The sequence below is a fragment of the Poecilia reticulata genome, chromosome 11, assembly GCF_904066995.2.
Source record: "Poecilia reticulata chromosome 11, P_reticulata-male-v2, whole genome shotgun sequence".
Classification (NCBI taxonomy): Eukaryota; Metazoa; Chordata; class Actinopteri; order Cyprinodontiformes; family Poeciliidae; genus Poecilia; species Poecilia reticulata.
Genome location: NC_088840.1, coordinates 10,586,976 through 10,613,017, shown reverse-complemented (window position 1 = coordinate 10,613,017; position 26,042 = coordinate 10,586,976). Strand labels below are relative to the sequence as shown.

The following is a 26,042-nucleotide window of genomic DNA, read 5'->3' as shown; positions in this document are numbered from 1 at the left end:
AAGTATTTTGATTAATGAGTCTCAAGAGAGAAAACCTCTTAAAATAGGAAGAGCAAAAGAAAAGCAAAAATCATTGACCATTTACAGTTTGCTGAACCTTTCAGAAGAGACAGGAACCAAAAGTGAGTGTTTCACAGAAAGTGGCAAAAACACAAGCAGTAGGAGAAGTAATATGAAGGTACAAGTTTGTCATACAGTGCATCTTTACAGATAAGCAATATCATAAGAAGTTTCGTTCTTACATTTTTTTAATACTTAAGCGTTTTATTAAGACCGTGCTGAAGTGCAGCTGCAAGACAATTCAGTACTGGAGTCTTGTCAAACCTTTACATCAATGCAGAATAGTTTGCTCTGCTGGAAAGAACAGCAGACTGATCACATAAAGCCCAGCGCACAAGAAATGAAAAGGATTGACTCTGCCTGTTCACCTGCATCCTCTCCGATTTGCCCTTAAACTACTTTACAAAAACACACTGGTCTGCCCGCTTTCCTACCCGCGTGCAACAGTCGGATTGAGCTGCAGGATATTACACAAACTGCAGTTGCACATCTTTTCGGCAACAAATGCCAAGCTTGGGGTGGATTAACACAGCAGGAGGGGCCATTTCTATCAAAGCTGACTTAACCCAGCAGCCACACCTTTACTTTACTGGAGAAAAGAGTTGTTCGAAAAGCAAAAGTAAAACAGAAAAAGTAAATTTAAAAAAATTGCATTAGGTTTCAGTTTAAAGCTTCAATAGTGTTATTCTTTGGTTTCTAAACTGTCCGTCATTATCATTACTGATGCTTAAAGTTTTGTTTTTTTTAATGAAATATCAAAGTGTTAGAGAGTCTGCTCTTTTTATCTGTCTGTGCAGACCCCCTCCCTCACCTGTTGCTGCACACTATTCTTTAAGTGTGCAGTTTAGAGATATTCCCAGTTACTAAAAAAGAAATAAAAATGTAATAACTGGAAATTAAATACCCATTACCTATGACTCTAAATAAGCTAAGGCCCTTTTACAAACACACTTGGTAAGCTGTAAGCAGCATGTCTGTAATGCAGGTGACTGCAGGATAACTGCTCAGGCAAGTTATAATGACCAACATACATATAACTAACATGTTGGCAAAACTATAAATTATATTTTTCTTCATTTTAAATTAAAGTAGTAGATTTTGTTGTGCAGCTTTATTTGCATTTTTTCGTCATTGAAGATACCATATCCTATGACATGAAAAAAAATAAATAAATACACGTCAAGCTATGACTAACTACAACTTGTCATACTAGATGACGTTTGAACAGCAGGTCCTGGAGTTTCTGGTGATATGTACAAGAAGTCCTGAAAATAGCACTTGGCGGGTGGGGGCATTTCAACCACATCTCCTAATAAGACACCTTGGATGATACACGATGTCCAGCCACTCCTCAGACGCCATAATACTGTCAAGTGACAGAGCTACAGAGGACAGCCAGAGAAGGTATGAAAAGCAGCCAGGGAGGAAGTGTTACATCACAACTACTACTTAACTACACCATGTCAAAGTCAACTTTGACATGGTGTAGTACTTATTTTAAGTACAAAATAAGTATTTATTTTGTACTTAAAAGAGAAGATGCATTAAAGTTCTGCAATGCAAGAAGAATAAAATATTTGACTGGAGTAGTTAAGAAAAAGAAAAGGGAAAAAAACAGAATATGCAAAAGGAGATAAATAAAGTAAGAGATAGAAATACTTAAAACGCTGTATTTCATTTGAAAGCCAAACAGTAGATTTGGGAATATAAAAGCACTTTAAAGAAAAGTCTAAAGATTATTACCAGCTCATGGATCTGTTCAGGGGATCAGACATAGAAGGTCCCCTTAATTTTCTGACTGGATCTCAGAACAGCTGGTTGTTTGATCCTTGTGTTCTTGTGAATGTACAGCCTTTCAGAAGAAAGAGCATACTTCTTGTATTTAGAAGATCCTCTAAATATAACAGGGTGAAACCATTAAGAACCTTAAAAACCAGTTGGACATTTTTCTTTTTAGATCAAATCCTGTGCAGAATAGGCTGCCAGTGGAGTGAATCCCAAACTGCAGTTATACGTTTCTGTTTTCTAGTTCCTGCTAAAAGATATGCAGAAGCATTTTGTAAAACCTGCAACTGATTAAGGCTCGACTGCCTTAAACTGACGTAGGGAATTACAATAATCTAGGAATAGAATCTAGTTGAATAGAAGCATAGATCAATCTTTTAAAAGTCTTAAGAAAAGATGGCTTTACTTTAAAGAGTGGTAGCTGAAAAAAACAAACAGGTTTGTTTTACGAATTTCAAGATGCAGTCAAAGAATAAGTCCAGATTCCTGACAGAAGACAGAAGATTGTTAAACAGAAAGCACTCAAGCATGAGACTGAAGAGTTGTTCTCCTAAATAACATAGCCTAAGGTTTAGCTTTGCTGAGATGGAAGTTGGAGTTCATCCAAGCATTTAGATGAGCAAGACAGTCCAAAAACAGCTTCAAAGAGTTTTTTTGTTTATTTTTTAAGAAGTACATAGATGGATTTGAATGACAAACCATAGGTGCAACATATAAGGGAAATAACTGTGGCTCTACGATGGATCCTTGAGGAACTCTACACACAAGTTTGAGGTGCTGCGCCTGAGGAATAAGCATCTATCTGTACTGACAAGCTTCCTATTCCTTTAAACCACTGTAAAGTGGTTCCATTAATGCCCACACAAAGCTCAAGCCTTGATAAATCTACAATGTTTTATACAATGATATGATACAGTATGAAACATGGCACTTAGTTCTAAAAGGGTCAAACAAGCAGGGCTTCCAGAATTAACAGTTATAATAAGGTCATTAACAACCCTTTTCATAAAAATAAAAAAAACACCGCTTAGTAGTAAGTAAAATCTTACAGGGCTGTCATACAATTGTTAAAGTTGGTGTTGGGATTCGCACTTTTTTTTTTAACCATAAACACCCGACACTCTTCATGTGATTTAAGTGGGGCTCTTGCAGCAATAAGTAACTCGGTGAAACAAGCCACATTCAAAATCATTTCCCATTATCTCAGTATCCCTCCAAAGCTGTCCATCTGTAATCTTAATGGCTACAGGTCAACTGCAGTCATGACAGTTCTCATGAAACGCTTAGAGGATCAACACACATCATGGCTAAACATTAAAGTGTACAAAAATAAATAAAAAAATAAAAATCACTGAAGCTCTTCATACTGAGCCACCTCAAACTCCCAGAAGGCTTTGCTGCAGTGCTCCTCACAGTCATTAACTTTGTCTGAGGATCAAGACATGAATCAAAAATAATAAGCCGGAGCCAAAAGGTTGGCTCCGCCACCTCACCTTTCTCAATTATTCTACGCCGCAATATCGACTGACCCGATACGCTCCAATCGCGTGCATGACGATGCCATAGTTGGAGTCACAGAGGAATGCGAAGAATCAGGTTGTAGAGATTAAGGTCAGAGATCGACAGCTGGCTTCCAGGCAAACGATCTGATGAACTAATGACCTGTCCGCAGAGCGCTCTCTCAAACTTTAAATTTCCTAAAGTTCTGTGATCAGAGAACCTCTAGTGATTCATGAATAAAGATTGCTGGTAAAAACCTGCCAGAGTGGCCGGCTTCAAAACAAGAAATATTCAGATTAACAGCTGATAAACATCTCAACCTGTCTGATGCCTTTCCTGGAAGATCTCTCCAGCACTTCGTGCGTTCAAAGGTAACGTTAAAGATTTAGCACAGCAAACACATTTCCCCCCTGACCTTGTGCAAGACGATCTAGGATGAAGGAATAGTTTGGGTTCCTTTGAAGAGTGGACCCGTTATCAATAGTTAGCATGTAGCCTGCAGTCGGCGTCTATCTGAATGACCTCAGTGTAGAAAAAACAGATTAGTTCTCTTTGGAGAGTTGACCCAACACGATGTCAGACAGAGGTCACCTTCAAAGAGGATTAGTGCAATCTTTTACACAACTGGAGTCTCTCAGGTCTCTCCCTTGTTCATATGAATATTTATTTTATAAATCTGATGGTATGTGCAGTCAAATATTTAAATATTTACAGTAAAGTTGTTGTCCAAACAGGGTTAGCAAGGTCAGATGAGTTTAGCCCAACTTTAGCCAGTGAAAAGAAATACAACATGGCACAAGCAGAGGAAGAAAAATGTCAACAAGACCTGTAGCAATGTTTTCAACTTGCTACAGGTTCAAAACCTGTAGCAAGTTTTTTTCCCACTCAAACAAGGGAGAAAAAATGCAATTATGTCCTGGTAAGAAATCTCTTACTATGTATGAATCAAATGACCCAAAAACAGTAGGAATACAGGCCTGGGCCACTTGGCAAGGTCCAAGCAACAAATGGAGGGAACAAATGAGGAGACCTTAATCTGGTGCATGCAAGATAGTGACTGCTAACATCTACTGCTGGAAACCCCAGTTGCAAAGTTTTAAATGTATGGAAATAGGAAAAAACAACAAAACAAACCTTACTTCCTATCCAACTAATCACAATATCCTTTGTGTAAGAGAACAAAGTATTAAAATAACAAAAAGAGACCAGTTGACAATATCAGTTTTTGAACATGTACAAAATATTACAAAAAAAAAGGTTATACTTCCCCAGTGTTATATTTTGTCACATTACAAGTTCCAGTGTATTTTCAATTCAGTTCAAATGAGTTTATTTATCTAGCTCCATCATTTACAGCACATCAGACATGCATTTCAACGCATCCCAATTGTCAAACAGTGCAGTTAAGTTTGGTTCATTATTCAAACTGGTTCAAAAGCTTTTCATCCAACGAACCCCAGCAGATTGCATTGAGTCATTGACCTGCAGTCTTCACTTTTAAGCATGCATGTAGAGACGGTGGAGAAGAAGAAACCTCAAGCAGAACCTGATTCAGTGAGAGCGGCCATCTGTCACGACTGACTTGGGGTTTAAATGGGACTATCATGAGATTGACCAACACAAAGTAGAGAATAATTCTGAAGAAAAGAAAAAAAAAAGTTTAATATACATTTGGATTCAGCCTCCCTAAGTCTATATACACCCTGTAAAATTACCTATTGTTGCAGTAACAGCTGGAAGTCTTCTGGGTCCATCTCTTCCAGCTCTTGCACATATAGAAACTGACACTGTTGCTCATTCTTCTTTGCAAAAATAGCTCATGCTCAGTCAGACTGACAGAATAAGGTCCGTCAGTCTGAACATCACATTTCAAATATGGGCACAGATCCTCAATTGAATTTAATTCTGGGCTTTGATTGGGACAACTTTCATAAATAAATTAATATGACTTAACTTAGGTTTCATTATGTACGAAAAACATGTAATTGCAAAACGGCTGGTGGCGTCACATGATGGGAAAAAAAATAATAATCTAAATTTTTTCAATTCTTTTATTTCAACATTAAATATCCACACCACTCTCATCTGAAATATTAAAAAAAAGGACATTAAGGCCTTTAGCTGTTCAACCGACTGGACAAATACTCTCAAGCAAAACGTGCATGCATCAGACAGTAATGTGTGATTCTGACATTACACACACCCGAACAAAGGCAAATGTCACCAATTCATCCTGAGGTGGTGTGTTCAGGGATAATCGGCAATGTTAATGTTCCACCACATGCAGCATTCTGAAAACAGTCCAAAACAATGAAAATGGTCTCATCACAAGCTCTGTTTCCTCTGTATCCATTCTGTTGTCAACAGTAGTTTTCTTCTTTTCCAGATCTGAGGAGAGATTAAATAATTTGTGTTCACTAATGTTCACCAATAAAACCGCCCAAGTTATTCAGAGAACACTAAATCCAATCATGTTCTACTCTGCGTCACACCGTCACAGATGTTCTACACGTGTTTGTACAAAAAATTATAACGTGTGAAAAGGTTCAAGAGGCTTGAAAGCATAGCGCGCAGATTCTAGAACTTCAAATGAGCTCATCTAAATGAGTGAGTGACACACACGCTCAGCCTTCAGATAAAGGTAGAGCAGGAAGTGGTGTGGTCAGGTCAATCTGCTCGGCTACAGAAATTATGAGCTACAGAAACTGCGGCGAGCGCGCAGTCTCAACTGCTGTCTGCGACGATAAAGCCCAGCCCTGGTGGTGAGCAGAGCAACAGATGCTCTTTCAACGCTCCAACCCTTTGATGCCCCATGTGGACACGTACACACGATCGCTAACACATGCAACAATGCAGTGAAGCAACTAAAAAAAAATCAAAAAAATCAAAGGGTTGGTTTCAAAAGGTCATCTTCTAAAGAGAGCTAACCACAGTTTTAGCTGACAAGCGTCACGGATGCAATTGGGGACATCAAGAACAGGCAGTCAGGCATCGATGGTGAGCGTGAAAGTGGTGACAAAAGCGCCAAGAGATTTGACTTTTGCAGAGAACAGAACGGGAGATAACCATGTTCAGACTGTATAAACAGAGATGTTATGAATATAAAAAGAGCCTAATATGAGTAAAGTACACCTCTCTTTGGCAATTTAACCGAGCTGTAATTACGTGGTATAAACCATTTAGATCTGTGGTATTAGACAGAATGTACTTTCTCCTATTAGAAAATAAATAACTCTTGTTATGAGTTGAAGCATTAAGTCTCTCTGATGTCTACAGAGAGTAAAAGAACATCTGGGAAGAGGTCCCAATAAGTTCTAATTCAATAAAACAAATTATATAGTTAAAAATCTTCCACAGAGCCAAAAAAGAAATGGACCCCCAGGTCTTTGGAGCTGTCGTGTTTCTGAGGAAGTGACTGTGGTGATTCACATCCTGTAGAGCTGCCCTGAAGTCACTTTTTGTTTCCCACACGTCTGAATTTTGGAATTCATTTTAAAGACCGCAATCAGATGATTCGGATTTTATACAAACATGAATGACTGGCATTTAAAGAGCAAAAAAAGTACCAAAAGGAAATAAAGACGCTTTTAAAATCATGCTTTTAATTAAGGTTGTGACACAAAATGTTATGATATGAAGACACCATGACACTTTGTCAAAGAGCGAGGCATCAGGTGGCAGACGGCATCGCTTTTTGTTTGATAATTTTCGCAAATTAAGCCAGCTCAAAACAAAAAGATTCATAGATTTTCTTCAGATGAACTATGCCTATCTTTCCATGTCAAGTTTGTTATTGGAGCCTGCAAGAGAATGATGGGTAAAAAATTGGATTTACATAGCTAGTTAGCTCTGAGAAATACATATCTAGTTCTACAAGAACTAGATAAAAATAAGCTAACATTTTATTTGGCGGGGTGTGAATAAGACTGACACGAAACTGCCATAAACGTGACATAACACCTGTCATGAACATGAAGGAGTCTTCGTGAATATTTATAACTGCTGTCATGAAGTGTCATTTGGTAAATTATGACAATTTTAATGCAAAGTTGCATTGAAACATGTATGAAAAGTCCATTAAGTGTCAAGTTTGCATTATTCGAGTAATTAATGACACTTTCAATACAACATTGCATTAAAACTTGTATCAAAAGTCTATTAAAAATGTCAATTTTGCATTACAAGTGTCATTTACCAAATGACACTTCATATGACAACAGTCGTACACATTCATGAAGACTTCTTCGTTTTCACAGATTTCCAACTGGAGATTCCCAGTGTTGTTCAGAATCTGCAGGTGCAACTATTGTGAGCAAGTTCAAGCTAATGTTATAAGCCCTATAAGGGAACAAGAGTGCTTTAAGCCTAAAATCCTGCATACACTTTAGGCTCTTTTATTGAAGAAAGCAGCTCTTCAGTTGCTTTGTGTCGACTAGAGGTGACAAATCAAGCAGGTGAAATCACTGGGGTTGGAAAGAGGCGCAAGATCGAGAGAGAATGAATGTTTGACGTTTCTCCGTTTTAAAAGTTAAAGCACACCTGTGACAAGTTAAGCCTCATCAGTTGTGTTTCCTCCTAAAAAAAAAAAAAAAAATACCCTTGGCTGAAGTTCAGGGATCCGTTCGGTCTTGTCGAACAGATGCACAAGCCGTTCAGTTAGTGTGAAATGCAGGTAAATGAAGCATGGCGCCACAGTTGCAGTGTTGTTTTGGGTTTAGATTTCCCGGGACAGCTGATCACACGCGGCAACGTAGAATCACTACAATGCACAATAAAGCTGGAAGGGCGTCTCACTTCAAAATAACCTCGTCATTAGTGGGACTGAGACGACCCCATTTTTATTGCAGACCTTTCGTAAAACATACTGATTTAAGAAAAGGATGTCCAAGTCTAAGCTTTGAGTGTTTCAGAAAGATACTTAAGATGCCAACAACACTATGAACTTATTGAAGAAACCCCCACCATTTTTACATCCTTTTTGTTGCTACATTTTGGACACTCGGTAGAGAAGAAGAAAATGTGGTAGACAAGATGTAAACAATTTGAAAAAAGTGTAAGAAGAATACTACGAGTGGCTAACCATTTTCACAATATTAGCTTAGTGGTGCCAAAGTTCAGTCCTTAGCCTCTCTTGGATCTTCTAGATCAGGGGTGGGAAGCTCCAGGCCTCGAGGGCTGGTCTCCTGCAACTTTTAGATGCGTCTCAACTTCAACACACCCGAGTCAAATAATGAGGTCGTCAGCAGGACTCTGGAGAACTTGACTGCACTTAGGAGGTGATTCAGCTGTTGGATTCAAATGTGTTGGACCAGGGAGACGTCCAAGAGTTGCAGGACACCGGCCCTTGAGGACCAGGATTGCCCACCCCTGTTCTAGATGCACCCCGTGTCATCACATCTGGATCAAATGGCTAAAGTCCCTCACCAGCACGTCATTCACCCCTGCAGAGGCCTTGTATTGAACCGGTTTTTTGATTCTGCCTTGTTAGTGAAGGAATCACATCTAGAAGTTGGAGGATAGCAGCTCTCAGGGGCTGGACTTGCCTCGGGCACACCTGGCTTAGCTTGATTTTGTTTCAATCTTTTAGTGCACAACTATTGCAGAAAACAGCCTCCCAGATTTTAAGTCTTACCTCCAATAAATTAAAATGACTAATAATCCTGAAGCGAATCTCCCAGGTTCATGTGGGGAAAACGGCACATTTATGCAAGCACCCCAAAAGCCAAACGTGAGCAATTCGCTGCACCACTTCACTACAGTGTTTACTTAAAGAAATGTCCTGAAGGTTTATGACAAAAAAAAGCTAGTTTTATTAAAATGTTTAATTTAGATAAACAGGGGGGGTGAGGGGGGGACTACATCAATAACAGCAGCATTTCCTCTTCGCTGCAGGACAATAAGCAGGGAGCCTGACTCCCTCTCCGTCTCTTACTCCAGTTAAAACAGTTTAAGGCAGGGCTTGAAATTAATCTATCATCCCCAGGATTTGTGCCGACACCTTGCCTTCAGTTAATGCTTCCCCCTTCAGGCAGGAGAACAGGCACAGATGCAAAATGTTTCTTTACTATCAGACATGCATATACAATACAGGCCACACATATGGCACCCCAGATTTGTGTGTAAAAAAAAAAAAAAAAAAGTTAAAAGTAGATTATTGCAGTGGCAGAATCTCACACTGAAGAATTTAGAAGTGAATCATCATCAGCAACCCAGCAGTTAATAATTTGTACAGCCTATTTTTGACAGCTGGACGGTACTCAGTTTGCTCCAGTAATTTATGTTGTTGGACCGTTCGGAAGTAAATATCTTTGAAGACCATCCCAGGTTCTCCCTCATCCTCACTCTCCCTCTTCAACTCATCACACTTTAATTGAATGTAGACCTAGAGATCCAGAAGGCCATACAGGCCGATTTAGTTTCCGATTAAAAGATTTGTGTTGACTGTTGACCCAACCATATGCGTCTGATTATTCCGCTGCCAGAGCCCATAAAATATCCAAGCACTTCAAAAATGTCATGAATCCTAGTACTCTGACAAGGCTCCCATGGCCTCTGGAAGAAAAACTATCCATCGGCATCACAGATCATCCACAGCGCTCGGACGGCATGAGGTGTTTTTCCATGCACTCATCTTTTCTTTCGCCCCTAATCCATGCTGGAGTTCTTGTCGCAGAAAATCTTAATTGAAGTCTCATCAGAACAAAGCACACGGTTCCAGTTAAGATCTCAGAGTTTTGCAAACTCTACAAATTTGCATCCGATTTCCCGACAGAAAACTGCCTTTTTTTTCCCCCCTGTCATTGCTGAAGAAAAGGAAAATACAAGCTTTAAACTTTGAGAGAGAAGTAGAGGCACCATCCGAGACTTCTGGAATGCCAATTTGCCATCTTAAGTGGAATGAAAAGCACACAGAGACATTAAACGGAAAGGCTGTTGGTGTCTCTTGGCAGGACAAATGAGGATTTTTTTATTTTTATTCCACCTTCTAATAATTTATTACAAGAAAGGTCAAAACAAATGGGTGTCTTTATTAGGAAGAGAGGTGAACAACTGATATCTACATCTCGGATGAACTTGAAACGTACTTAACCTAAGTGTCTTTTTCTGCATCTCCTTCACGCGAATGAAGGAGACAGAAACTCCCCCGCCCCATCCATCGCCCCACCCCCAAAGAAAATTAGAGGACAGGGTGCGATACAGACTAATAAAATACTCTCATTAACTTTGCCGACAGGACCAGGAAGACACAAGGGCGCACAGCGGAAACAAAGCCTGAACTCCTGTGAAAAACCATTCTGGAATGTCACATTTCCTGTTAATCAACCCAACATACCACCCCGCAGTAAAGCTTTGAAGAATCTTGACTGTGACCTTAAGAGTATTCCAGCAAAACAGACACCCATGCCATTATGTGGACAAACTGGATTAATAACGTCTAACATTACGAGGATGAGCTACAATTATGAAAATCTGCATGTGCTGACATGTTTTAGGTGATAGTAACATCATGCAAACCATTGATCTGATTTGGTTAATGACGTCTGAGTCGCGACAAAAAAGCCTTGGATAGATTTAAGTCTGGAGTTTGACTAGGCCATCTTGGCAACCAATACATTTCATACAAATCATTCCACAGCAGCTCTACGTGTATGCTTAAGTGTCGTTTTCCTGCTGGAAGGTGAACCCCCTGCTCCAGTCGAATCATTTTGGCCAAACACGTCTGCCGAACCCACATTTGCTAAGCGACGCAAAAAGAAGACGGCAAAGCAGGCGCCGCGTTGTGATCGGCCCCGTTCTTTGTGAGTCACCACACAGTGGTACTCCAAAGTTGTTGAAACATCAAACGTGACACCGCGTATCAGACTCCTCACCGGGAGTCGCTTAACACCACTCTCGGCGCCGTGTGAGGCTCCAGAAACTTCAGTCCATTTCAGACTGTTCGTGTTAGGAGCCAGCTGCAGCAGAGGAGCGTCTACGAGAGCAGGCCTGTGTGTGGGCAAAGAGGTGAGAAACATTTGTCTGATTTTATGTGCCTGCATGTGTATGCGCTCCAGGGAAAGTGATTTGTCACCACCAACTGCTCATGTCTTAATAGCAATATTGCAACACAAACTGTACGAGGAAATTGGCCAACGGGTCCCGCTTCCTGTCTTGCTGAGTCAGAGCCAATCACTCTGACACACACACACACACACACACACACACACACATACACACACGCACACACACACTTGCTTATATACACAAGTGAGACAGAGGGAGAGATGATGGCATGTTCAAATAATCATGTCTTTGCAGGCAGCAGCCCTTCAGACGGACTACAGCTGGAGATCCATAAGACCTCCCACATGCCCCCCGGGGGACCAAAACTGTAAAAGGCAAAGTCAGGGAATGAGGTATCGATTAGTGGATATTGATATGGCAATACGTTAAAAGGTCAATATCATTCAAAAGCAAAGGTGCGCGAAGAATGTGGATATTTATGTTTAAGCAAAGTTTACATCTATTCATTTGCGAGTAGGACTGTTTAACTGTGAACTGAAGAGGGCAGAAAAAAAATTTTATTTCTCACTTCAATCAAAATGGACTGTAGATGACAGTTCCTCTACTTCTTCTGTCAGCTAAATCTGTGCTTATGAGGAGAAATACCTGCCATCTAATAATATATGCAAAAGCATTCATGCCCTTTAAACATTGTTAAACTTATTCACGTTACAACCAGAAACTTTGATGTCTTCTGTAGAATGTCTAGGTGATAAATCAACAACACGTAGTAAGAAAGATGCCCTGAAGAAAAAGTATGTGCGGGTTTGTACGAAGCAGCCCTAAGTCAACACTCTGATGACCCACGTTTTCAACTTTCAGAAATTGCGGCTGTGGGTTATCTGGAGTAAAAATTGCCCGTTTTTCTCTGCAAAAATACATCGGCCTTATTTCAACCGAACAGCAAGTTGGAAGTCTTAGGACAGAAGAGTAAAGACAAGCACCCCCACAGCATGATGCTGCCACCACTATGTTTTACATTTACCACAAAAAGCTAAATCATGGTCTTATCAGACCAGAATACCTTTTAACATATTTGCAGTGTCCACAGGTATGGTTTGTGGTGACTAGCATAGTATCAATATTGCTTTATTATTATTATTTTTTTTTACAAGTTATATTAAACACAAGGTGGATTCTATTTTCTATGTTTGCCTGTGACAAAATCATACTAAAATACACTCAAGTTAGTGGTTGTAACAAGACGAAATGTAAAAAAAAGTTTTCATTTTTTTAACTTTTGCAATCCATTGTGTAAACTACTTTGGAATCTTAAGAACGTTGAGCTTTTAAAATGAAATATTTGGCTGTTTGAGAAGATGATCATTCATCAATTTCCACATGTAGCATCACATTTCTGGACCTGTTCAGCAGAATTTTGAGAATTTTCTCAAGAGCAGCTGGCACATGTGCAGAGATGGTATGACTGATAATTCTGCTGGTTGACATGCAAAGGAAAAAAAAAAGCTGACCGCAGGCCCGTTTACTGAATAACAGTAGTGGTCGTATCTCGGGGTGGGTGAAAGATGTGTGTGATGAAACGAATCTGTCTAATATTACTCAATGGGTTCTTCCAATCTAACTTTGTTTTTCATTTCGTGATATTTTCCCATGAGCTCAACCTTCCTGCATGGCTTCTGTTGAAGATGCATCTACATTAAATCCCGTATTTGGGTGGCATGTACGCCTGCCGGTTATTAGAATCTATTCGGGGATTGCTCTGTATTTTTCCATAAACATATGTGCTTTAAAGAGCCGCTTCCTCCAAACCGAAGTGATGACCTACCTTGATCAGACTGCTGCGTCGAGGGATCGCCGATTTGAGAGCCGACTCCGAGCCAGGGTTCTCCCACGTCGGGGACTCGCAGCCGGATTCGTTCTGGACCCGTTTGACGGCGTCCGACGCGCTGCAGCTTCCGTTTGACACGGGCTCTCCTCCCCGGTGCGCCTCCACGCTCATTCCGGCGCTGGCCCCGCCGCACGCCGCTCTCCAGCCTTCAGCAACCGGTGGGCCGACGTCGTTCTTCTTGTGTGACCCGAATTCAGACATGGAGACACTTTCTTTTAATTGTTTTCTTTATGTCGCTTCTCATAGGAGGTAACGGGGATCCCCAAGCAGCGGCTTCGCACACAGACGCAGGCGTGCCATCGTGTGAAGTCAACGAGTCGGCGACAGTGTAGCACCAAGAGGACAGGAAACTTCTCTCTTTCTGCCCCCCCCACCTCTGTCTGTCTGTTTCTCTCGCTCCCTCTCCTTCCCCCCCCCTCTCTCTCTCTCTCTCTCTCTCTCTCTAACTGAAAAGTGGGGGGAGGCGACCAAAGCTGGGGCGACAGCAACAGCTAAAAGCGACACACCTTCCAGTCCGTCACCATCAAACATTCCTCACATCTCCGTCACAGCTGGGTGTGCGCCTGCGTAAAGAGAATTTAAACAGCTCGGGGGGCCGATCTGCCCCTCTCTCCAGCTGGGCGTTAAAAACCCCTCAACGCTGTCTGAAGCATGAAAATGATGTCGATGACTTTTCCAATTCGCCTTTCTCTTCTGCTTCAATCAGGCTTCTTTGGATGGACTGTCTGAGGGCGAGAGAAAGCTCATCATCTGGGACAATCCCGATGTTGCTTCATAGTTGCTTACGTGTTTTATTCGTACAAGTCATGTTTTTATTGGTCTATAAATAATAATAATAAAAAAAAGCTACGTGTGCATCTAAAAAAATCTTTTGAAATCTTTCAGCTGAACTTTCTAATTTGCACAATATGATCACAGACAGGATGTTAATGCCCTAATTTTGACTCTGCCAGACTGTGCAGAAGAAACAAAATCTCTTATTTTGACAATCGTAACACTTGAAGAAATTAGGCTCAACAACACCAACGAGATGGTTTTTTTTTCAGTGCCATTGCGGAATTTTGAAATGCCGAATCTTAATTTGAAGAGAGGACATTCTCTCCTCATTTCATCATCAGGTTCACATTTACATGAAATAACTGTAATAGGTTAGACTCTAGACTTTTACTGCTCAGGGATAAAACTATAAAACTGAAGGAACACATCTGTAATTAAAACTGAACAAAGTAAGATACTCTGGGGCTCCAGTCGGACTTCAGACTTTATCAGTTATATTTATACAACAGAGCTACAGATTTAGGCGGATAAAGGAGCATCTGCTAACTCTAGATGTTATAAAGGAGGAAGTAAGTGTTTGATCTTCCACTGATTTAGTGAGTTTGATCATACACAGAGAAAATAAAAGCATTCATTTGGTGGTTTCTTCAATCCCAAAGGGGTTGAATGTGTTTTTTTTTTAAATCAACTAAAAGTGGATGTATAAATAGTCATACATGGCCTCTGGGTAACCTGATCCTGAGTTCAAAGCCATGATTCTACATTTTATTTTAGTCAATTCAAGTTCTCTTCTAAAGCATATTTAATTAACCAAAGGACAGCGTTCCTGAAGAATAAAATAAACAAACCTAAAGGAAATGATAAAAACAAACAAACAGAATCTTACATAGATTGAGTTTAAGTTGAGTAAAAAGTAACGCAAATAAAACTGAATCAAACTCATTGTGATTCAAAAGATGGAAAGCAAAACCGGATTTTCAAGCAGGATTTGAAAGCATCTGATGTTGGAGAGGTTGTGACATGGAAAAGCAGTTTTGATCTCCCTGATGCTTTAATTTTGACCTTGGAACAGCCAGGAGCAATCTCTGTGTAAATCACAGTGATCTAGACAGGGGCTGTGCGCACTCAGAGAAGTACAAGATGTTAAATTATGCAAAGCTTTAAGACAAAGTAATAATATAATGCCCTTTGTAAGAGCTCTTAAAAGCTCTTACAAAGTGTCTAAAACAAAAGTATGGCTTCACTTTTGCGAGTGATTTGGCATGTAAGACAGTAACTTTGATGTCAGCATTGATGTGTTCGTCAAAAGCAAGGGAGGTATCAAAAATATAGGAACCTGAAGGACCAAAATTGTGGAGGTCACATCCTCCAAACACAATCACCTCTGTTTTTAGCTAAGTTAAGCTAAGAGAGTTTAGATTATACATTAAATATTAAGCAACCTAGTTTTGAGAAAGATATATTTAAATTTGGTTTGGCGATATATAAAAAATATTCAGAGGTGTTTTTGTTTGCCTTTATTACAATGTTTAGCAATTTGGACATTATTCAAATTCTAAATAAAACAATAAATGTACGACTTTATGGCAAAACCATTAAAACAGAGTTTTAAAACACTGTAGAGCAGAGGTGTCCAAAGTCGGTCCTCGTGGGCCGGCATCCTACATGTTTTAGTTCTCTCCCTAGTGGTGTCAGTGTTCTGCTTAGACCTCTAATGAGCCATCATTTGATGCAGGTGTGTAAAACCAGGGAGAGAACTAAAACATGCAGGATGCCGGCCCTCCAGGACCGATTTTGGACACCCCTGCTGTAGAGGCTCAATGATTTGCCTTTGCTGCCATCTAGTGTCAGACCTGGATAAAGACGTATAGGATACGTTTTTTAAGTGTTGACAAGATGGTAAAACTCTAGGTCATACATTTGTCGTCTGCTATAGCAGATAAATACGTTGTTCAAGTATTATGATTTCAGAGTTACTTTATTATCAAAAGTTACATTTTAAACCACCGTGTGGTGGACTGGCGACCTGTCCAGGACGTGTCTGGCCTTTCGCCTGCTAAATGCTCAATAGTAGCCAATTTTCTGTTTCTTGTAAGCTAAGCAAAAGTGTAATAGCCTTCTTACATCCACCTGACTAGCAGTTTGCAGCATCAATTGTGGGAGAGGCACCACAATGTTACTTTATGCAGCTAGCAACCAGAAAAAACTCCAATCCTACTCAGACATAGTAAACTTCCCCCTTGCTCGTATTTCTTGTGGTTGAGGCAGTTTTGTCTGTGTTAGCAGCAATTTCAATAATAAAAAAAATGAGAAGAAAACCTAGAATATTTCTTGAATTGCAAAAACATGTATTTCATTGGCTTGTGTAACAGCTGACAAGATCAGCAGCTGTTTAAAAACTGGTTGATTGTTAGTCGTCAAGCTGGCAGAGACACGCCACTCCACGGTTAACCCAGTGTTTCTGTGGCTTGTCAGAGGGCAGCTCGATGGACAGGACATAGTTGGTGGAGTGCCCGGTGGTCGACAGCGTACCTCGACGGGCGCTAGTTTTGTAAACAGGGCAGACATAGATCTTCTCGTGCAGAAATGTGTCCATTTCTCCTGGTTTGAGCTTGATGATGGGTAAACAGTCAAAGAGAATCTTAGGTAGAGACTCCCCAATGACCATGTTCTCCCTGTCCCAGCGCGCTCCTTCCATGAAGAGACCCTTAATGTATGCGCCATCTTTGGGCTTTTGTTCCATATAGGTCTCCTCCTTGGTCACCTGGCGTTGTGAATGAGAATATAAATAGAAAATAAGACTGCATTATTATGACTAAAAGTGACTAAATAAAGCTAGAAACTAAATACTTGCCTCAAATTCAAAACCAATATAGTCGATTGGGATGGTGTACTTCCTGGCAAAGTTCTGAGACACTCCAGTTAGAAATGACTGGGTAAAATAAAAACCAGAGATCCAAAAAACCGTAGGTGGGCCCTCATTTATCCAGTCCTGTACAGATCATAATACGTATTAGAATCTTTACATGAATACCTTTTAAACTTTACTCAATATCAGAACTCAAAACAAAGATATGGAAATAAGCAAGCTTTACAGACCATTGCAAAAGTATTAATTCCACATTTTGTAAAGTTAAAGCTACAGATCCCAATGTATTCTAGTATTATTTTATGTAGTAGGGCATCACAGATTAGAGTATAATTGCAAACTGGAAGGAAAAAGGTGAGTATCTATTTAGTCTCGTAGACCTAAATAAAATCCAGTGAAACCAAACAAGAGCTTTTAGAAGTCACCTTATTGGTAAATTGAGTACACCTGCATGTAAACATAATTGCAAGATAAATTCAGCTGCTATGTGAAGGCTTCAGAAGATTGTCAGAGAATTGTTATGAACAAACAGCATCATGAAGACCAAATGTCACACCAGACAGGTGGACAGAGTATGGAACAACTACCAAGCTACCACAATATGTTTTTGCACCTAAACTGAAAAGCCGAACAAAGAAAGAATTAATTATAGAAGCAGCCAAGAGGCTCATGGTCACTCTGGAGGAGCTGCAAAAATCCACAGGACAGGTGGAAGGATTTGTTGACAGAACTATTATCTGTGGTAAGACAGCCATTGTTGAAAGAAATGTGTAAGATGTCCCAACATCCATATGAAAATGGGAGAGGGCTGGAGCTAAATACATTAGAAGATTTAATAGAAAAATAACCCAAAATGAGTGCAACAATTAGCAATCACAAATACCCAGAGAGAGAGGAAGGTCACATTTCAGCAGAATGACTAACATCCAGTCAGAGCTACAATGAAATGCTTTTGAGGAAAGTATGCTGACCTAGTTAAAGTCCAGAGTGAGAATTTATGAAAAGATTTGAAAATGTAAATCATGTCCATCAAACAATCTGACTGAGCTTCAGTTATGTTCCAAAGAAAATGGGCCATTAACTCAGTATCCAGATGAGTAAAGGACTGCGCTAGTGATTCTTACAAAAACAAGTTCTATATACTTAGTTGGGCGAAATACAAATGCACAGCATACCTTGTAATTATTTGAAAAAAATAATATAAATAAATCCCAATGAAGTACATAGAAGTTTGTAGTTGTGACATAAAAAAAACTTTGTAGAGTTCAAAGGGTATGAATGCTTTGGTAAGACAACATATACTGGCCTAAACTTGTAATGACTCTTACTTGGAGGAACTGTAGTCTGCTCAGTAGATCAGACACATAGCTCCCTAGTGGTTTAAGGGAGGGATATGACTTGGCTGCCCACATTCCTGGTACTTTGCCAACCAGCATGCTGTTAAAGACATCCTCAAGCTCAGAGGACATAACAATTTGGCCCTTGAGAGCTTTGCAAATGTTTATCAAACTTTCACGCACCACCTCCGTGAGTCTAAAAGAGAAAACAGCTTAAGATGTAAATTATCATAGCTTTTCTAATGTGACTGCGGCGGGGCAGAGATCAGTCTTACCTGTTAAAGCGGATAATCTCTTGCCTCAACACAGTGTTCATCGACTCTTCATAAACAACTGGATATAATTCCATCACCAATTGGATGTCAAAGTCTTGTGGCAGCTTTGTCAAAATATCCTCTGAAAGTTCCTCGACTACTTCCTACAACACAAAAGACACAATTACACGAAGCGTGGCCAAACAAGACAACAGAATTTATTGCCGAAACGTACACATTTTTAATCATCTTTAACCTAACTCTTGTATGGAGAAACATACCCTTGCCGAGTCTCATCTAAAAAGTGAACATTTTTGTTTAGAAAAGGCTCCTTAAGGGAATCATTTAACAATGTTTAAATGTTAGAGGGTGTAAATACTTTTCCAGTGGAACATAACTCATTGAGCACTGATAAAGTACAAAACATATTAGTTAATCCATGAGGCTAAAGGCTGATCTGATGGAGTCAAGACCAAACAACTCCAGTCTAAAATGAGGTCGGAGGCAGAGTGCCACCAATAGTCTTCTTAAATAAAACACCAACTGAAAATGTGACGTGATGGAGAGAGGGACTGGTAAAAATATGGTATAAAAAGCAAAAATATTATATTAATAAATAATAAAAAAGTTTCTGTTGTAAAGACAAGAGGTGTTATAAAATAATGAGTTTCAGCCTCAAGTAATTAATTACACAAATTATTTGGTCCTATGAAGTCCAAAATAATTGGTCCTCGAGTTATCAACAGCAATTATTAGATTAACTAACCGTAACCTTGTGACGTAACCTCAGTTAAAAAATTTTGAACCATTCCTTTCAAACCTGTGAAAACATAATCTATTATGCTGCGATCTAGATAAACCATTTCAACACTTTGCTGTTGGATTTTTGTGTCTTCATGCTGATTTTAAAACATTTATTATTTCGCTGCTTGTTGTCCAAGCCTATCGGATGTTTATTTAGCACATATTTCAATTCCCGCAGTTTCTTGAATGACTGCATACAACATAAACTATGTGATCATATTTAGGCACATTTTGCAAACCTGTGGTGACTTGCCCCCTCCGCCAGTCTGCCTCGGCAGGGTCAGCAGTATTCCATCCAGGAGCTGATTAGTTTCTTGATTGTCTTTAGTAATGTCCGCATTGCTATGAAGTCCAAACACGCTTGGATTGGTACAAATCGGCAGAGTACGAATGTAGTTTATATACGCCTGGAAAAAGTTAAACATTGTGATGTTCTTTCTGCTTCTTTACAGATTTAGGTTTTCATTTAGCCTTTTTTTCAAGGAAAATATCTTCCTATGAGAGAAAAATTGGTTAGTTTTTTTTTTTTCTTACCGTATTGGCCTGTGTTAATTGTGGCCAAAATGAACAGAGAAATATGAATCTTCATAATACTGGACAACCCACTCTTGCATTAAAATATCAATTAGCAATACATGTGTGAACTCAGGCAGTACCTGATAAGGTCCATAAACTGGGACATAATACTCATCTCCTTCACTCAGATGGTAGCAGTCCTGCTCAATCAGCTCCCAACTGTAGAAGGTGGACAGGAGGGACAGCAGCAGACGTCTGTCCTTGTCATCGGTCACTCTGCCTCCATAGTTACACTCACCTGAAAAAAAAAAAAGTGACCCCAGTTGTACTTAAGGAATAGCATATAATGAGATGATTTGATAGACAGAAACATCTTGTAGTTGTGCTTGCAATGAAGCACAGTCCTACAACGTTTTGACTCTGGTAGCTGGGATAAACGTGTGTGCGTGTCTGAACACAGATGCAAGATCCACTTTTCAGATTTTTGTTTGTGAAGCTTTCCTAAATCCATGCTTCCTAGAATACCTTTGTCTATTCGGTTGAGTAAATCTGGAGTAAGATTGTTGATTTTCTAAGAAAGTCAATGTGAAATCACCTGTGAGGTATGTGAGCGCCTCCAGCGGAACATCCACATATTCATCCAAGAACATCTGGATCTGCCTGACGCTGATTCGCAGATCTGACTCGTTAAACTCATAGGGAATATTCCACCCTGAAGATGGGAGAAGAAACAAAAATTAATCTACTGTGAAATGATCCAAAACTAGATATAAACTATCTAGTTTTGAACAGATACTTAAGCTTGGAGAAATTAAAAACGAGAGAAAAAAAAGCTGTTTCAACGTTTTGTTGTTATTTTTTTTTACCCAAGGGCCCGAAGTTTCTCCTCTCCTGAACCAGAGCATGGAAAAAAGTGAGACCGAACAAGAGCTTCTGCCAAATGGCCTGTTTTTTGGAGCTGTAAAAGAAATCAGGGTCTGAAATGGGGTCACTAAGGTAGGAGCGCAGCAAGTTGGCTCTAATTCCTTTAGGAGGCTCATTAGTCATCTTCAATCCATTCTGCAAGATGCTAACTGGGAACTTGTCTGATGGATAGCTGGTTAGCCACAGCCTGTGGGGAACAGAAATAAAAAAAAATAAGTTACAGGGGCCAATTTGAATTCCTATTCCACTTTGAAGACAGCATTGTACCTAAAGCTTGGGTGTGTGTTATCTGGAATGATGATTTCTTCACAAATCCTCCCCAAAGCGGGCATCCAACTGGTGGCCAGGTGGCAGTTTTGCAGTACCACCCAAGTACCATCCACTATGGCTTTGTCAATCATTTTAGCTGCAATGGGACCTTGTCCTTGACCAAGAGAAATGGTCTGGAGCTTGCTACCCCCCATATCCAGGTCATCGGCAAACTTCAACAGTACTACAAAAGCCACCCGACATGTAAGAATTTCTGCATTTTCTTATGTATATATAACAAACGTTAGCCTGCTATTGTGACACTTCAGCGTATTATTACCTGCAGTGGGATCTGATCCAGGTGACAACACAAAAATGAGAGGAGAGCAGCAGTTTGAGTCTTTGTAGCTCCCTGCCAAGTCGAAGGTGGGTGGTTCGATATAGGCATGCCCCATATTCAGCTCTATGAAATCCTGCACAGCCGGAACCAGTTTGTCTGGTCTGAAGCACCGGATTACAACCATTCGTTCTAGTCCCATTAAGTTATCCCAGTGGTCAGGCAGCTGTTCATCATGGGGTTTTGCTGAATCATAAAGATCCTTCCATTTGGAGATGCTTTCTCTGACGTGAATGAAAAGCTCATTTAGGTTTGGAAGTTTGGAGGCCCTGACAATCTCTGACCAAGATTTGTCAGACAGCCACTCAGAGGCAGGGTTGGGATAAGGGTTATCCAAGGCGACACCACCGGTTAGGAGAAAACGCCACACTTCATCATTAATCCGACCCTTGCCTTGCAGGATGCCTACTGTGAGCAGCAGGGAGAAAAGCAACTTGTCCTTTTCAAAAAGTGAGCGGCAGACGTTGTTGTAGATGCAGAGGGTGAAGTGCTCAATGATATTGTTTATCCTTACAGATACAACATCGCTTTTCGTACTCTCGGATATGGAATACTGGTACAGATTAATGAACCACGTCAAAGAGTACTGGTACATGGGTTCGATGTTGGCCATTTCTGAAATGCAGAAAAACAGAATGGAAGAGTGCTCAGCTACAGGACGGTAGCCCATGCGGGTGTTGTCTATCTCTTTCTCAGTGATGCTGGCGACCTTTTGCTTCTCAGAAATCTCCTCAGAAAGTATTTTGGAGGACGAGAGAATCTTGATGGCTGTCTCATCTTCCAGAATGTTGCCCTTGGAAGAGGAGAGTACTTCCAAGATCTGATCTTCAATTTCTTTAAGCTGCTTGCTGTTAGCAGCACTCTCTAAAATAAGCTGGTTCTTTTTTTCCTCCAGCTCTGGTTTCTCCTTTGCTGCCACAAGTCCTAAAAGCTGGTCTTGTAAACCCTGTGGAGTGATCATGAAGTTCAGCAGGCAGACTTTCACAGCTACCTCTGGAAGATAATGAGGGTTTCTCAGTCCAGTGGTCATGTAAAACAAAAATTCTTTAGAATATTCCACAACATTTTCTCCAATTTTCATGTACTCCACCCCTTGTTGTCTGAAGGTCTGCTTCAGCAACACAGATTCTAGAATTGGATCCAACTCCTCTCCAAGTTGTTCCATGAGGACTGGCTTCCCAAACTGGATGCAGTTCTCCAAGATTCTCACATAATTTCCATCTGATTGCTTGATGACTGAGAGATTATTAGCCTTCTCCATGTTTTTGACCCACTTGTTGGCCTGACCCTGAGGATCAATCATCAAGGGCCAGCGGCGAGAGTTGAACACGATAATACCATTGTCTGTGGAGAAAGAGTCCACAGGCAATCCAGCAATCTGCCAAGCCCTAATAGCCACCTGGTTACCCAAAGTGCTGGTGAGGGCAAAGTCTTCAGAGCAAGGGATTTTCTTTTCCTGGCATAGTTTGTGCCATTGTTCCTGACAGTCTATGCGATAATCCACTGTAAAAGCCCCAAGGTAGGAAACAGTTCCAGAAGAGAGCAGAATGTCACCTGTTAGACTGATGTATCTGTCAGAGAAAAAAACCAAAGCATGGCAATTATTGCAGCTGAAAATGTGAATAAGAATTCAGTGCATTTATAACTGTATTTACCTTATACCCAGTTGTCTTGCAGCCTCCGTCCACCGATCCTTCTCTCCACCCAGCCCTCCAATCAGTTTCTCTGCCCTAATGAGCTTTTGAGAGCACAATTCAATGTTGTCTTCCAAATCTTTCTTTTTATTAATCATTGCATCCAAATCATCATTGAGGCTCTGTAAACGATCCTCAACCTTTTTCAGTTCAGCCCTTTTCACAGACAGCATGTCCATCTGTATAGCTAGTTCATTCTCAGCTAGCTTCAGTCTCTCCCTTTTGGGGGCTACCACCTTGATTACACGCTCATACACCTCCATTGCTCGTACCCATTTACAGAGACCCTCACAAGCAGAGGAGACATTTTTGATTACAGAAGGCTGGAAGTCAGGATGCTCAATGAATTTGTCTCTGATTTTTTTGATGTGCAAAGGAGAGATATTGTCCTTGTCGTATGATTTTAGGTTATCCAAAAACTTTAGGTCTGAAAGAAGCTTCTTAGATGGACCCCAGTAGTCCTCAATCATCTTACCTGCAGCATAGTTATAACAATTAAACTATATACTTATTCATTATAATGAATGCTGTAAAAGTATGAAATTTGTCAGTAGGATGGCTTTGTATGAAACATTATTCTTTCTATGATGTAACCATACCTGAGCCACTAGGATCAGGTTTTCTTTCAGGTTTGATGCCCATCATGACACATATGGACTCCATCACCAGTTTTATTGGCCCTGGTGGATTCGACATGGACTTGACAACTGTAATGTCAGCAGGTTTCAAAGTATCCAGGGCTGAAAGGGCAGCTTCCAGAGCAGGCATTGCCACTGCTAGATCTCCTTCACATTCATCCTGGAGGAAAACCAGTAAGTATTGAATTGTATCCATAAACTGGAATGCTTTAGATCAGATTATGGTTACAATATGGTCTTATAAAGCCTTATAAAAATATGTATAATGGCTGTACACCTTGATAGCTTGAGCTGCAGCTGCTGCTTCATTAGCCACTCTCTCATCAGCAGAAACAATTTCTTTTTTAGCATCAACTTCTACTGTTTCACTTTCTATCTTGAGCATCATCTTGTCCGTCTCAGCTGAAGTCTGAATGAGCTGTGGCTGCAAAGCTGTCAACTCTTGCTGCATCACTGAAACCTAATAAGACATAGCATTATGAGTTCCATAAGGCTCTCTTTTTTAACCAGTCACTTTTTTAAAACTTTGAATATCAGTCATTTACCAAATGTCGAATGCAAATTTTAATGGGCAAATATAAGCAGACGGCACACACACACACACACGCACATGTATATATACATATGCACAGTATATGTGTGTGTGCATACAGTATCTTTCATTTTATTACTTGCTTAAGTGCTATACCATCAACCTGTGTATGAGTACATATTAAAAATTTGCTACTTGGCAAAATCAGGTCCATTAATTGGGTCTAACTATTTTCATCATTTGTCAAGTTCCCATTTCAAAGAAATGAATCTTTTATTCTTATTCTTCTTGTCATTGTCACAGTTCATTACCTGAGATGCAGCAAATTCCAACTTCTCAAGACCAACAAGATAGCGGTTCCTTGCAGTGTTCACTTCGTCCCTTTTAATCCCCAGCAAATTCTTGAAGGTAAGAATAAGTTCAAGATAGGATGTGGGAGTGACATAGTTGTGTCTTCTTAATCTGGAGAAATAAACCTCAGACATCTCCCTGACACTTGTCTGGAAGGTCTTGCACATCTCTACAACCCTTAGTAATAAAGAAACAACAAATGTCGTTTACTAAAATTCTTGTAAACAATTAACTTTTTCATAATTTTGCATCCTCTTACTTCTGTTTGATGTCACTTTCCATTTCCACATCCTCAAGGAAGTGGTGGGCTACCATTTCCAGAGCATCACTCGGCCATCCATGAAACCAGTCAATAGTGCAGCAGTTGATGAGAGAAGGAAACATCCTTAGACGGTTCCTAAAGGCATCTCCGATGGGGCTCATGGCTATCAAAACAATAAATCCTCAATTATAACCACTTGGTCATATCCGAGTCAAAGCCGACATAAAAGTGCCTACCTAGCACAATGTGAAGGTTGGCCTTTACTCGGTCAATGAAGTAGTTGTACACTGACAATGGAGTTGAATCAAGTTTTTTCCCTTCCATCCGTGCAATACCCTGTGCTTTATCAATAATTTCCGCACGTTCATCAGCTGCAAAAATGTTTGGCACGTCGCCAGTATTAAGTAACATGTCCACATCTTCTAGCATGGCTTCATCTTTAATTTGGCTGTCATTGAACAGAAAGACAAGACACTTTCCCTCAACGCCTGCCTTGAGCATTATCCGTTTGAGATCATCACGCCAGTCCGTCATGCTGTAGTTTTTGGTCAACTCAATCTGAATCAGCACATAATCATTGATAAATGTGCCCAGTTTAGACGTGCTCTGGCGGCCAGAGCCACCAATACCAACAAGCAGAAGGTGACCATTGTCTTGTTTCAGAACACGACAAATGCGGGAAATGTGCTCAATAGCAAACTTAAACATCACGAGGGACATGGGTGCCTTGCTGCTGCTGTTGTACTCTTCCAGATATAATTCCATCACTTCTTGCAAAGCTTGTAAATCTGTGATTTCATCATAGGCCCTAGTGTCTGCATCAGGCTTGGCATAGTCACCAAAAAACAAGCTACGGATGTCTTCGTCTACCACTGTGCCATCTGCACTTAGATGGCCCAGGAGCTGGGGAAAAATAGAAGATAGGAACATTTAAACAGAAAAGCTGCAGTTGTAACACAGATTTTTTTTGTATAGTGCTCACTGAGTTACTTTGTCCAAATCCATCTTAAAGACGGCAGAGGTTTTGTCTTTGACGATTTCAAAAAACATCTCCTTGTCTGCATTGTCAATAAGTCGGTCATAGAAAACACGGTAGACTTCATGAATCCACAACCGGATAAGTTTATCTCCATCCTGAAAAAAAATGAACAAATTGAATGACACATAAAAAGGAGTGACATAAAAGGTACCCAGGTTATTT

General features: G+C 40.2%; 2 protein-coding genes across 2 annotated transcripts in view; both read right to left on the bottom strand.

Annotated features, from left to right (window-relative positions):
* Positions 1-13,484, bottom strand: part of LOC103472218 (inactive phospholipase C-like protein 2) — a 36,592-nt gene extending 23,108 nt beyond the window's left edge. Inside the window, exon 1 of the mRNA XM_008421672.2 lies at positions 13,175-13,484. Within this exon, the coding sequence (XP_008419894.1) occupies positions 13,175-13,438 (264 nt within the window). The 5' untranslated portion in view covers positions 13,439-13,484. The remainder of the gene's footprint in view (positions 1-13,174) is intronic.
* A 2,489-nt stretch (positions 13,485-15,973) lies between these two features.
* Positions 15,974-26,042, bottom strand: part of dnah3 (dynein axonemal heavy chain 3) — a 33,637-nt gene continuing 23,568 nt past the window's right edge. The window contains exons 46-62 of the mRNA XM_008421671.2: positions 25,832-25,975; positions 25,078-25,744; positions 24,839-25,004; positions 24,540-24,756; positions 23,974-24,156; positions 23,658-23,856; positions 23,020-23,533; positions 21,308-22,935; positions 20,986-21,211; positions 20,661-20,905; positions 20,390-20,506; positions 19,935-20,092; positions 19,518-19,685; positions 18,496-18,638; positions 18,212-18,416; positions 16,869-17,006; positions 15,974-16,778 (exon numbers count right to left, since the gene is read on the bottom strand). Of these exons, the coding sequence (XP_008419893.2) occupies positions 16,425-16,778; positions 16,869-17,006; positions 18,212-18,416; positions 18,496-18,638; positions 19,518-19,685; positions 19,935-20,092; positions 20,390-20,506; positions 20,661-20,905; positions 20,986-21,211; positions 21,308-22,935; positions 23,020-23,533; positions 23,658-23,856; positions 23,974-24,156; positions 24,540-24,756; positions 24,839-25,004; positions 25,078-25,744; positions 25,832-25,975 (5,472 nt within the window). The 3' untranslated portion in view covers positions 15,974-16,424. The remainder of the gene's footprint in view (positions 16,779-16,868; positions 17,007-18,211; positions 18,417-18,495; positions 18,639-19,517; positions 19,686-19,934; positions 20,093-20,389; positions 20,507-20,660; positions 20,906-20,985; positions 21,212-21,307; positions 22,936-23,019; positions 23,534-23,657; positions 23,857-23,973; positions 24,157-24,539; positions 24,757-24,838; positions 25,005-25,077; positions 25,745-25,831; positions 25,976-26,042) is intronic.